The sequence below is a fragment of the Cryptomeria japonica genome, chromosome 2 (assembly GCF_030272615.1).
Source record: "Cryptomeria japonica chromosome 2, Sugi_1.0, whole genome shotgun sequence".
Taxonomy (NCBI): Eukaryota; Viridiplantae; Streptophyta; class Pinopsida; order Cupressales; family Cupressaceae; genus Cryptomeria; species Cryptomeria japonica.
The window spans coordinates 68804429-68819492 of NC_081406.1; the positions used below are offsets into that span (position 1 = coordinate 68804429).

General features: G+C 35.1%; 1 protein-coding gene across 1 annotated transcript in view; it reads left to right on the forward strand.

Moving 5' to 3' along the window:
* The window catches only part of LOC131060536 (DNA-binding protein BIN4), a 180178-nt gene that overhangs the window by 103710 nt on the left and 61404 nt on the right, over positions 1-15064 (forward strand). Inside the window, exon 9 of the mRNA XM_057993787.2 lies at positions 10885-10960. Within this exon, the coding sequence (XP_057849770.2) occupies positions 10885-10960 (76 nt within the window). The remainder of the gene's footprint in view (positions 1-10884; positions 10961-15064) is intronic.

Genomic DNA, 15064 nt, shown 5'->3' on the forward strand with positions numbered 1-15064 from the left:
CACCTCTTCATCAAGTATGCCCTTTGGCAAGAGACATACCCTTTCACCATCAGCACCTTTTGAAAGAGTGCAACTCTTCATTATTTCTACCCTTTGAAAGGGAAACGGCCTTTCATAATCAGATCTGCACTTATTATTTAAATCAGATCTGCACTACTCATTTCCAAATTATCCCCCCCTCTCAGATGAGGTTTTCTTCTCCCTTTTATATCTCATTGTTGAGGGGGTCACAACTTTACCTTTCATGTCTTTTGACTTTTCATTAACTTAATTAATATTTAATTAATCATATTAAATTATATTATTTTATATTTTAATTTAATGTTTTAATTTAATTATTAAATTCTATTTCAAAGTGGGGACATCATAGTCCACCCCTCCCAAATTTGCTTGTTCTCAAGCAATGTCGATTTTAACTTTCTCAAACTAAGTCATCTACCAATATGAACCAAAAACACGGAGCATACACATGAATAATTGCAATCACAAAGCATACACGTGAATACACGTATTGTCAGATTTCTTCTTATTGACTAGAATGATCCAATGATTCATCTTTACCTTGCAGGATGGCAGGATCAAAGCTCTGATACCACTTGTAATGTTCCCAGTTGGGGATTGGATTATTTGGCATTCAAGTCCTGCAAACAAACGCTAGTATACAAACAATATGAAAGATAATTAAACATATATATTTATTTGTGCAATTATAAAAGAAAGAATGCTATACGTTATTCTACATATTTAACAAATAATGTTAACTGATTTATTGTTATCTATATAAAATGGATACAATACTCAATTGGACCTTACCTGGATTGACCCAACTCTCTATTGAGAAACATTTCTCAGTTAGGAGCAACCCAGGATGTCGTCCTCCTAAGGACTCTATTTGGGATCTCTGTTAACGAGTGAAATCATTAATGTTCTCAAAGCTTGGCAGAGATCCCACCCCTGCTCAAGCTTCTCTATCTCTAACATATGCATATGGTTAACCTCTACAATATATATATTGTCTCTAAGAGATTCCCTATGAATCTCTCTTTGGATTCCTCTGTAATGTCCCCTACTTCGTTCAAGACAGTTTAACCGTAATTAATTGATTTCCAATATATTTATAACTTAACTAAATCGATTAAGAGACAAAACTATCTTAACATGAATCCAACCTAGGATGTTCTACCTTTTCTGTAGTCCTTCAAGTACTAGCTATCTTACCATACTAAATAATTAATCCTATTTTTGATTTATAAATCATTTACGCATTTTAATTAATAAATACTTATTATTATCAACTAATTAATAAATACTTTGTTTTGGTGATTTAATAATATTTATTAATTTACTAATTAATTTGTAATGTCCCCTACCTGATTAACATAATTAATCTATCTCAATATACTAATATTGGTTGATTGAGAGACTAAACATAAAGTCTTTCAATTTATTGGTTATTAACAAGCACTTATGTATTTTCCTCATTAGACGATCCTCATTAGACAATTGATCTTGTTATTCCTCTTATTGACTATTTACTAAGAGTTCTTTTTAATTCTTATTGATCTTATATTATTATTTCTTTTGATCAAACATCTTTATATATATATATATATATATATATATATTTATATTAACAATTATTATGTATTAGCTTATTACCCTTTGTATAAATCCTTAATACTACCATTGCTTATTAATCATTAATATATATATATATTGTGCTAGTAAAGGCAGACAGATCTGACACATGTCAGATCTGGTCTACCATTGTTTGCTGTCCATATTAATATTGTTGTTGAATTCTGTCTAAAGACATTGTCGGACTCATATTGTAAGAAAATTCATATGAATGTAAATCATTATTCTTGTTCACTGTTATTAATATTAAATTTTCATTATGTTTAGTCCAGATTTATCAATAACCTGTAGCAATGTATCAATTCATAATTTACTTTATCCCTATGTTTTATGATTATCATTTCAGTTTGACTAAATACGAATTCATTAGAAATTGCTTGCCAAATTTATGCTGCGATTTATTTCATATTATCTAATCCTAGACATGCTGTATCTTACTGTATATTTAATAACAGATTATTATCAGATTTATATGCTTGAGAAATCTGTATGTGTGTGTATATATATATATCGTATTATGTCTATTCTAGTTACTGATTCAAAATATGGATCTTATTGCATTGTGATACAGTAGTTTCTATATTTTCCTTGAGGTGGGTGAGACATACCTGCGACGTCTCCTCTCTATATAGAATTCGAATGCTTAATGTTGGTGATTCCGTATTTCCCAAATGGTTTTGCAATGACGACTATACTTATATCTGGTCAAGATTCCCTATCGTAATGATAACGCCAGGCACTGGGTATGTTTTGAAGTTACTCTCATTATTCGTCTGAGTCATCAGGAGGTGAAGGGCATTCTGAATAGGATATAATAAAGATACCCCCCCACAAACAATGAGAAGAAGCCAACAAGAACTCCCGAAATCCACCAAGTCTCCTGCCTAGAAGTATCTCTCCTCCTTTATTAATTGTTCCCCCCTATCTCCCCTTTGACTCCCACGCAAGCTTACCTTTTATGGTGAGTGAAAGGCACGAACAATGGGAGAGTCGTGATTTATTCTTGAGTCACGTCCTCCCATCTTAATATATAAGGGATTCACTTTAATTAATCTTTTCATTTGGTTTAATACACACTCAGCCCAAATGAATATTTAATTATTAACACTTTCTTTAATTATTCACACATTCTTTAATTATTAGTTTAATTAATTCAATGAATCTTTAATTATTAAATAAATGGATGATGAATCAGTACCAAATAAGTGTATTAATTATATTTAATTTTTATTTGTATTCTTTTGTATCTTATTTTTATTATTATTTATTATTAAATTATTTTTCAATTAATTACATAATAAATGATAATTTATTATTATGATGAAGAATCACAAAATCTATTATTAATTACATCACCTGGATGTGGGGTTATGACAACCCTCTCACTTAAGAGGAAAATCGTGAAGTCTCATAAATGAGACGATTTTCTAATATTATTAGATGTTAATTAATAAATGTTTAATTATTGTATTTATTTAATCACAATAATTCAATGTCCAAAAAGGGGTTATGACACTGCCAAGGGAGCAATTAGAAGCTCTCATGGAGGAGATCATCACATGCTTGCAGCCCAATTACTCAAGAAGAAAGGTGGAAATTGGAAGAAGGGCAACTTCAAGAGGAATAAAGATTTCAGACCTTCAGCAAGTCATGATTCAAGAAAGAAGCCAAGAGATCTCTCACGTATTCATTGCTTCAAATGTGACAAGTTTGGTCACTATGCGAAGGAATGTCAAAATCAGCCTAAGCAAGGAGAAGCAAACCTGAATGAAGTTGCAAAACCAAAAGATCATGAAGACTTCCTCTTCATTTCTGCCTTATCAAGCAATGTGCCGATTGACAACAACACTTGGTTAATAGATAGTGGCGCATCTAGGCACATCACGGGATACTGGGAACACCTCTCAGATTTGATAGAGAAAGAGGCTAACCTTCATGTGGTAATTGGTGATGATGCTCGGTATTCGGTAAGAGGTTTCGGTAACACTTCTTTAAATTTAGATTCTGGCTTCTCTATACATCTCAGTGATATTTTATTTGTACCTATAATTAAAAGGAATCTTATCTCCATTTCCACATTAGAAGATAAGGGTTATCAAGTAGCATTTTCTGAGGGTAGAGTACTTGCATGGCATAAAAAAGCTAGTTTTAAATCTGCTCGTATCATTGGTAATAGATATGATAGTTTATATAAGCTTTCAGCTCGCCTAGTTCAAGCCCTCATTCATGAGGCTTTTGAGTCCAACAAACTATGGCACAGAAGGCTTGGTCATCTACACTTCCAAGCACTTCCCTCACTTGAGAAGATGGTCAAAGGTATGCCTAAACTTAGTCACCTTCATGATGATATTTGCAAAGGTTGTGCTTTAGGTAAGAATACTAAAAGTCTATTTCATAAAAGTGAAAGTAGAGTTAAAGAAAAGTTAGCACTTGTTCATTTTGATTTATGTGGACCTATGTCTATTTCTTCACCTAGTGGATTCTTATATTATATAATCTTCATAGATAATTTCTCTAGAAAGACTTGGATTTACTTTCTGAAAAACTAAAGAATCTGATGAAGTATTAAGTAGGTTCAAAGAATTTAAGGTTTTAGTTGAAAATCTATCTAGAAAAAGAATTGAAGTGTTAAGATATGATAATGGAGGTGAATACACCTCAGGTAGTTTTCATGACTTTTGTGTGGAGACAGGAATTAAGAGGGAGTTCTGTGTTCCCTACAATCCTCAACAAAATGGGGTGGCTGAAAGGAAGAATAGATCCGTTGTTGAAGCAGCTAAAACAATGATTCATGATCAGGATCTGCAAACCTTCTTGTGGGCTAAGGCATCTAAGACTGCAGTATATATTCATAATAGATGCCCTCATCGAGTGTTGAAGAACATGACTCCTGAAGAAGCGTTCACTTGAGTCAAACCTGACATCAGTCACCTAAGGATTTTTGGAAGTCCTGTCTATGTTCATGTGCCAAAGGAAAAGAGAACTAATCTAGAGCCATCTGGGAAGAAAGGTATTCTTGCTGGATACAGTGAGTCTTCCAAAGCATTCCAAGTCTACATTCCAGGGCAAAGGTGTATTGAGGTAAGTAGAGATGTTACTTTTGAGGAAAATATTGCTTTTAAGAAATCTAAAGGTTCCCTTACTAATAATGATAAAGAAGTTAATGGTAATCAAGATATGGATGTTGATACTAAACCTGAGATTCAAAGGGAGTCTATTGAGCTTCCTGAACCTATTGAGCATGGTGATCCTTCTGAGCCTCTAGATCCAACTGATGGACCCAGAGATATTGTAGTTAGCAAGAAGAGACCACTTTGTGTTAGGAACACAATTCAAGAATCTGAAAAGTTTGTAGCTCCCCAAGGAACATTTAGAGAAAGCAGGAGACCTCAGAAGTTCTCCAACTATGTTACAATGATGTGCAACATTATTGAGACCGAACCATCAAATGCAGAAGAAGCTATGACCAGCAAGTGTGGAAGTTAGCCATGGACGAAGAATATCAATCCATCATCAAGAATGATGTCTGAGATATTGTGCCTAGACCTAAAGGTAAGTTTGTTCTATCCTCTAAATGGTTGTTCAAAATTAAACATACTGCTGATGGAAGTATTGATAAATATAAAGCTAGATTTGTAGCTCATGGTTTTTCTCAAAAGGAAGGCATAGATTATGAGGAAACATTTGCTCTTGTTGCTAGATATACTTTTATTAGAACCATTATAGCTATTGCTGTAGCTAAGGGCTGAAAATTACATCAGATGGATGTAAAGACTGCTTTTCTTAATGGTGTCATTGAGGAAGAAGTCTATGTTGAACAACCAGAAGGATATGAGATTCATGATAGAGAATTTCACGTGTGCAGATTAAAGAAAGCTCTTTACGACCTCAAGCATGCCCCTTGACCTTGGTATGAAAGAATTGATAAGTATTTGGTTAGTTGAGGATTTTGTAAGAATGATGCTGATTCTAACCTTTACTTTAAAGTATTTGATGGTGAAATGCTAGTTTTGGTTTTATATGTGGATGATTTATTTCTAACTGGTGAAGATAGTCTTATCATTAGATGTAAGAAAGAATTAGCCACTGAATTTGAAATGAAGGATCTAGGCCTAATGCATTACTTTCTAGGTTTAGAAGTATGGCAAAGATCTAATGAAATTATCCTTAGTCAAGAAAAATATACTATTGATTTATTGAAAAGATTTGGAATGATGGATTGCAAACCTATGTCTACTCCTATGGAAACTAACTTGAAGAAATTGAGTTTATCTGCAGCTAACTTTTATTTTACAGATCCATCGGAGTGTAGGCAGTTGATTGGATCCTTGATGTATCTAGTTAACACTAGACCGGATATTTTTTTATGCAGTGAGTGCCCTCAGCCAGTTCATGAACAAACAGAAGCATGTTCATCTTGTTGTAGCCAAGCATATCCTGAGATATTTGCGAGGCATAGTTGGCTACGGGCTAAAGTATCTAATCGACACTGTCATCACCCTAGAAGGCTACTCCGATTCTTATTGGGCAGGAAGTGTAACTGATAGGAAGAGCACTTCAGGGATTTGCTTCAGTTTGGGTTCTACCGTGATCTCCTGGGCTAGCAGGAAGCAGTCCTCAGTTGCTTTGAGTACTGCAGAAGCTGAGTACATTGCGTCAAGTGTGGTGTCAAGAGAAGCAATATGGCTTCGCAAGCTTCTTGCGGGGTTATTTGGACAACCTTGGGAACCCACAGTCATTCATTGTGACAATCAGAGTTGTATTAAGATGTCTGTTAATCCTGTGTTTCATGACAGGTCAAAACATGTGGAAACTCATTATCACTATGCTCGTGATATGGTACAGAGAGGTGCCATTCAGCTGAAATATGTCAGCATTGATGAGTAGATTGCAGATGTTCTCACCAAGCCTCTTATTGGAGTGAAGTTTGAGTACTTCAGAGAGAGACTTGGAGTTGTTGAGAACACAACTTTGACTGAGAAGGAGTCTCAGTCCCAGTGATGCACTAAGTTGCATCTTCCACCCTTTGCGGGCAATGCAAGGTGGAATCACCCTATGTGGGCAATGCAAGGTGACATTGAATCTTTCTCGGGGAGAAGGTTGAGGTGAAAGACCTCCTCCACCCTTTGCCGGTAATGCAAGGTGGATCCATCCTCTGCGGGCAATGCAAGATGGATATCATGGAAAGGTTCATGATGTTTTGTTATCACAATATGACTTGGTTATTTAGAATCCTCCCTAGGTAAGAGGGAGTGTTGAAATTATGTAGCTAGAATCAGATTCTACTTGGTTAAATTTTAATGTTGCCTTTGGCAATTAAAATTTAAATGAATTGTGATAACTTGTGCGATCAATTATGTAATTGGGATAATTGGGTTGGGCCCAAATATGATGTAACTTGTAAATAGGGCCAACCTAATCTGGGTGTGCTCACTTCATAAGGCAAGAAGCTATTTAATATGTAACTTATAATTCAAGTTTTTATTTTGGCGCCAAGGCCGACCTAGAAATAAAGTGTTAAGACCATATATAAGAAGAGTGACTTGAGGTCACAAATATACAATTCAAGTCAAGTGATCATCTTCTGCCTTATGCAAATTCAGATCTGCAACACACAAAGTCACCCAACTTGGTCTAGAAGACAACAAATTCTTTATCTAGCCCAGCTAACTCAGTCTTATATATGGCGAATCTGATTTCATGCAATTCACAAGGGTTCTAGCCAAGGGAAGCTCTTTTATGTTATGCGATTTACTTCTATTGCTGGGCAAACTCAGTTAGAATGAAGATATCTGCTCCGACAATCAGAGAACGGGTTCTAGGGTCTGCACATCATCATTTGTGAAACTAATTAAGTTCAGATCAGAACTAAGATTCAGATAAGTTCGTTCCTATTGTGCCCTAGCTGAGCAAATTGTAATTGTTTATTTCTGCCCTAATACAATCAGATCTGAGACCTTTTGATGCTGGGTTTTTCCTCCAAGAGGGAGGTTTTCCCAGGGTATCTGTGTGTTATGTGTTTGTTCTTCATTGCATTCTGGTTTTTTGTTATTTATTGATTAATCTGATTGCTAAAATTAACAAGGACAACATCACAAATGCGGATGAGGAGGATCAACATTTCAAGGATTGGAATAGGATTTCCAAAAGGCAAGGATGAGGACTAGCTCAAACATGAAGAAAACTTCTCCATGATGGTGGACAAATGAAGTAAAGGCAAATCCAAGACATAAGCGTTTGGGATTCCACATTACGAAGTATTGGCTACATCAAGGGATCTCAAAGTCAAAGGAACTTTAAGGAGGAATTTGTTCAAGGAATTTCCTAACATAAGGATGAAATGCAAAATATCACAAGGAATTCCAAGTATCATGAAGAATGTACAAGACAAATTGACTAAGTCTACAAGGCAAGTTGAGGTGGCATCCTAGTCACCATTCGTCCAATCAAAGGGTACAAAGTCAAGATTCATGCGAGGAGGGAATAGGTGACATGTGGCGCTACATCAAATATTATTTATCTTACCTACCCTCATCTCTCATTGGCCAATGTAATGGTGGTTGTAACAAACCCTAATTAGGGTTTTATTTTGTAATCTTGGCCATTGATCTTGAATCAATCTGAGCCGTTCATTTTAATGAGACCTTTATATAAGGCTCAATTCTCTCATTTGTAAGGTTAATAGTTAGTAGTAGAGGAATAGAAGAATAAATAACAATTAGATCATTAGGAATAGAGTAGGAGGAGAAAAGGCATAAATTGTTGCCAAGGCTTGTAAATGGATACACTACTTTCATTGAAGTTATGGTGAATTGTGGCATACTTTTTACATGTTGCATGGTTTCTTGTTCTTTAACCTCATAGTTTAGATGAAGTTCATTGATGATGATGGAGAAGTGCAATGGTATTTGATGAATTCCTTAAGTGTTCATACTTTTGGTAGTTTGCTGATTGTAACCTACTATGCAAAGTTAGCCCGAACCTTATGACTATGGTTGCTAAGTTCAATAGTGGATGATTGCTCAAGTTGCGCCAGTATTGGGTATTTGAATGAATGATCCTCAATATGAAAATCCTTAGACTCCTTAGAAGATTGCACTAACTTGGTGTAGTTGTTGCTTGTCTTGGTGAAGCCAAGTTACGTTTGGGGAAATTTTTCTATCAAAGCACCATCTATTATCTTCATTATCCTTAAGAGTAGATTGTCTTCCTAAACCCTTCTCCTTTTGTCCTTTTTTTCAATTCAAGTTAGTTTAGGAGAGAAAGCATCACAAGATTGCAATATCAGATGATCAAGTTCCAATATGTCCAAGTATTCAATGTAAGTTCCTTTGTGATTCCAGCAATATCACATCAACCATTGAGCTTATCCACGAGTCAAGACCTGACATTTCGGAACCTTGGAGTCTTCCAATTGATCACACAGTTTAGCTTTTGGGAAGATTTTGTTCAAGAGAGGATAAGATACCTTGGTATTTTATTCTGTGTTTGATTGTGCATAAAAACACATCAACAATACCCAATCGTTTAGAGAGAAGATAATCTTCTTTCAACTATTACATTGTTGACAACATGATCAAACCCTACTTTGAACTTTTCCCATATGAAATATCTCTCTAGAGTTTTGAGGAGCTCTTTATCACATGTTGACATAAGAACGTTCCTCACAAACATTGTTGAAACTTCAAAATTGAAACAGTGTTTGTTGGCCGCTTCAACGGAATCTTTGCCCAAGATCTCCATAATGGCTTCAAAGACTTTGTGCTCTTGGAAGAACACTATTCATTTTTATTGTTGTCACTTCTCATTTAAATGACATCTACCTCACAGAATGTCATAGTTGTATAAGTGGCTCCATGGGACATTTTAGACTAGAGAAAGGGCTATGAAATGTCTATGGATGAAGCCTTTGATCATTTCATATTGGATCTTGACTGAGTAGAGATAAGCGGGAGTACTTCCTATTCATGGCAATTATTATCCAATCTCCATCATCACCCCATTCAAATAAGTAGCAAATAAGTAGTATTTTCTTTGTAATCATTGTGCATTATTGTTTGGAGATCTGGTCACCTCATAACATTATCATCAATGATTAGTTCTTCCTACTGATTAGTGCCTTGGTTTGATAGAAAATCGGTATGATTGTTTCCTTCCCATTAATAATGTTTAATGGAGAAAGTAAATACACTATCTAATTCTAGAACCTCCTTTAATATGTTCACTATCCCTCAATATATGGAATATTTGTTCCTTGTACAAAGGGTTATAACCATCAAATCACCTTGATAATAATATTGTTTAGGTTACATGCATTAACCAATTTTAATCGTAGAAGTAGTGCTTTAGCCTTGTCTTTGTTGTTAGTTCCCTTATTCAATTTTTTAGTTGCCACTTTGATCAATATCCTTGAAGAATTGTGAATGGCACACCTTGCACTAGATGAAACTAGATTGCCCTGACATGCACCATTGAAATTAAATTCCATGAGACTTTTTGCAGTTGGGATCTACTTAATTTTCAAGCTCTCAACTAAGGATGGGATTTGAGATCCCCTGAATGAGAGTTTGGGGATCCTAGTTATTGAAAAGTTTTCTTATATATTTTGATTACCATAAGAAAGATTCATTTTTGAATGCCTTAAGAAATACTTTGGCTAGTTGTGATGTTGACAACGACGATGATGATTCCAACATCAATAGTAAAGCAAATTGCTATGTAAGACCTGTCAAGGTGTTTATTCAAATATACATTTTGTTGTCTTTCTTTTCTTTGTCAGTATATTGTTGCTGTTGTTACTGATTTTATTGTTGTACAGGTGTCAACCATGTCCAGATGTTGCAATCGTTCACTCCTTTCTTGTTCTTTCAAATCTTCATGAATGCTGATCATGAAGTGTCCGATAATATACAAAACAGAAAATAAGATAATAGCTGTAGTAAACATATGGATGTGATCTGTCCTTGTAAGCTCTGAAAGCTTTTGAGAAAGAGACTGTTATAGTTTCTTATTCATTTATGGTAAAGAACAGGTTTCCATTTTGTGGACCATCAATTTTAATTTTTTAATCTTTGTTTGTCGGTTTTCCTAAAAAATGGGTAATTTTTAGTTCATTTTCCTCAAAAAAAGAATATTTTAAGAAGTCACTGTTTTATGCTTTGTATCTGGAATCCCACCATATTACTGAGACATAACTTGTATTTTTTGAAATTTATCATTCTAATCTTTTTGTCAGTTTGATTTTAGATTGAGGCCATTATGGATGATTTCATCCAGCTTCAGCCGCATTCCAATATCTATGAAGCTGAAACTATGGTTGAAGGTAGAGCCTGATCTTAACTCAAGTTGTTTTTGTTTAGAACATGGCTAACATTGGAGCAAATAGTTTCAGCATTATTTCACTAATTAGGCACTCTTTTGATTAAATTATTAGTAGTGATGATTGTAAGCGAAATGCATTACAATGTCAGCTATGAATTTCAAAGATGCATTGGATAGCTTTAGAAAACAATTGTTCAAGGAAAATGGTTTCCATATTGTTCACTATTTGATTGTAAGCGAAATGCATTACAATGTCAGCTACGAATTTCAAAGATGCATTGGATAGCTTTAGAAAACAATTGTTCAAGGAAAATGGTTTCCATATTGTTCACTATTTATGGAAGTAATAAATTACCATCTTCATTGCAATATTCTTAGTTTACTTATTTGATAAGAAGAGCTTCCTTCTAGAAGTGGTTTATACCGTTACTTAAATTGGAACTAGTCCAGAATTTGTTTAAGACAAAGTGGAACTTCCCATTGGAATTGAAAATATGTAAATGATGTCAAAAGGATTAAGACAAACTAAGGAACAATAAATTATGGTTTTTTTTTCCCCAAAATTTGAAATGTGCATGTACCCATTATTTTATTAGACAAATTTGCTGCTTGGTCAAAGTAGCAAAAACAATGAACTGAATTGGCAATTCCTAGTCACCATGGTGCATGTACAACTGCCATTGTGAATTTGTAGGAAGTGGCAAAAATGCCTTGGTGTCATCACGTTTGGTTCATGGTGAAATCATTCCTCCTTCCAGGGCTTCAGGCTGACAGTCTGGGCACTGTTGTTATTCAGAGTGCCATGCCACAACTAGAAAAGGGAAATGTTAAATGTATTGAAGCTTCTTGGAAGTTCTGGAGGAGTGTGAGATATCATTGTTGAGATCAAAGCACAGTTCCAGTTCATGGGGAACTAGACAAAGGTTTGGAATGGGAATTTGTAATGTCCCCTATTAGGAGATAGCCTATTTTCTAATAATTAAACACATCTCATTGTATTTATTATATGTTATTATGCATTTGTTAGCGCTAGGGAACAATTAGCATACATCATACAAGGGATAATCAACATAGCCAAACTTAATCCCTAATCAATCCTAATAATCAATCTTAGCAGAGATTGGGAAGTATCTCTGTTAGGGCGCTAGAAAACCATCTTCCACAAGTAGTGCCTTTGTATGATGTAACACATGCCCATTCCACTGCAGGCCTTATCCATTTACCCATTCCACCATAGGCCTTATCCATTGCCTTTTGAATGATGTAGCACGTCCATTCCACCGTAGGTCTTATCTACCTTGTGAGGTATTAATACCACCTTTCCCTAACAATTCCACATCCAATCCTAATAAAATTAATAATAAACAATTTTATGTAAGCACATCCCCATAATTTTAAGCATGACTGTCATGCATATTGCAGTCTATATTAATTTTACTATTAAATTCTGCACAAGAATATTATCAGGCTTCTTATATTAAGCATATCCCCCTGCATACCACCAAGAATAAGGATTTTACTGCCTGTAACTTAATAACATTTCTGATCTAATCTGATCAATGGTGCTCTCCCAGGATGCTTTTGATTCCTTCCCTTTATATCTGTCAATGTGAGAGAAAGGTCACACCTCTTCATCATGTATGCCCTTTGGCAAGAGAAACACCCTTTGAAAGAGTGCAACTCTTCATTATTTCTGCCCTTTGAAAGGGACACAACCTTTCACAATCAGATCTGCACTTGTGATTCCAAAATTATCCCCCTTCAAATGAGATTCTCTTCTCCCTTTTATATCTCATGTTTGAGGGAGACACAACTTTTCATTTCATGTTTTTTGACCATTCATTAACTTAATTAAATTTTAATTATATTCTTTTATATTTTATTTTAATTTTATTATTATTATTTATTATTAAATTCTATTTCAAAGTGGGGACTTTGCAGCATTGAAGTTGTAAGTCCTTTTGTGAACTATTTACAAGTTGTTCAAATTGGGTGAAGTGCTGTTGGCACCTTTTCAAGTTGAATTTCCTTCTCCAAATTGGGCCTTTCCAAGGCTAAAAGCGATAATTCAAGTGCGTGATTGTGTTTTGCATTAACTTCCGGTTGAAAGGTTAAGAAACATTTCTAGGATACAGCATAACTATATTTTGGTTATTTGTAATTCATAAAGCATAGTTTGTAGGCAATTACAAATCTTTTGGTATCAATCAAGGTTAAATTCATGGGGAATCCAGTGGAAGGTAAATTTACATGAGAGTGACATGGTCTTTGTTGATGTTTATAGCGTTGGTCAGATTCTTCCCTTAATCAACTGTGCAAATCCAAATGTCTAATTGGCCTTCCGGCCTTAGCCATTTTGTGGATCGATTTATATATGCATCGTTTAATATCCTTGCCGATGTTTGTGTTTATAAATATGATTAAGTGTAATTCGCCACCCCTTGGATTATAAGACGTGTTTATTAAGTCATGATCTATGTCAAACTAAAAACGTGTTGGTTAAAATATAACCGATCTCCAATGAAGTGACATGATGGTTTAATAAGAAGCCGACCTTTGGAGGAGACGTATTGTTTGGCATCATCCATGCATGGGTATATTGTTTGGTCCCCTCTCACTTCCAAGGCATCGAATCTACATACAAGTGAATCCTATTCCTTGATCAGCATATTAATATTCTTCTATAGTTCGTGATCTTCTACAGCAGATCAGTATATCACATACAAGCAGATCACATACATCTAGATTGTGTTCTATCTACACCAGTTATATCATTCACTCAGCAGTTCGTTGATATTTATCTACAGCGGTTTGTGAATCAGTAAGTAAGACAGATTTCCATAGCAGATCGTATATTCTGGTTATTGCCATTCATATAGCTTCACGTGTGAAGCAAATTCATTGTAAAGACATCTTGTACATCAATATATATAAAGGAACTTCTTTGCTGGGTTTTTCACCTTCAATGGGAAGGTTTTCCTAGGATAATATCTGTGCATTTGTGTTTGATTTATTGCCTATCTAATCTGATCATTAAAACTTAACAGTCTTTTGGTGGAGAAGAGTTAGTCCCGGTGAATTTGGAGATTGGAACATGCTGTTAGATTGAAAAAATAAGAATGGGTGACAAGAATCAAAGGGTTCCAGCCCCAGCAAGTCACATGGAACGAGCAATGAAGCACCAACAATTGATCACTTAACAACAATATCATATGGTCTGACAACAAGCTCAAACAGTCCAAGAGTAGTCATCCACCAACACTCCAGTTTGGGCTTTAGGCAAGAAATTTGGCATTAGAGACAACGGAGAAGGAAAGGATGAACATGAGCACACATGGGAAGAAAGACAACTCTAGATAGAATTTGGAACAACTCCATATAATGCTTAAATCAAGGTGGACATCAAAACTATTGAAGCTGAATTTAATTGAGAAAAATTAGACACTTGGATCAAGCAATTAGAGGTGTATTTCAATGCCTGTAATGTGAGTGAAGCTTAGAAGATTTCTTTTGCTTGCTTAAAAATGTGTTGAATTGCTCTTGTATGGTGGGAGAGCTATGTTTTTTCATGTGAGAAGAAAAACCATTAATCTATAGCTAAGATGGTTTCAAAGACATGCTATTGGAGAATTTCTACCCAATTGGCTCTGAAACTGATCCAAAGGTAAAGTGGCTCTATTGTAGGTAAGGAAGTGGTCTAAGTGTTCAAAATTACTCAACTGATGTTCCTAGTAAAGCCATGCTACCTAGCATGGACTTGGAGGAGGAATGTATCCTTACCAGATACCTTCATGGGTTCTAATCTGAAAAGGAAAGTCATCACCACTAAGCCAACTGATTTAGATGAGGCTCGTCTATTTGCATACTACATAGACATGAAAAAGAAGGAAGATAAGGGGGAACCTTCTAAATAGGGACAGCAATAAAACAAGAAACAACCCAAGGGAAATAAAGGAAAACCCTTTAAGAAGTAAAAAGGTAAGAAGACCCAATACAAAGACCCCAAAATCGTTCTTCACATTGCAATATATTGATGGAGCCATTGAAAACAATGCTGGACGCTGCACCGAAAAAAATAAGCCCAATAAGGACTCTAAGAAATCCA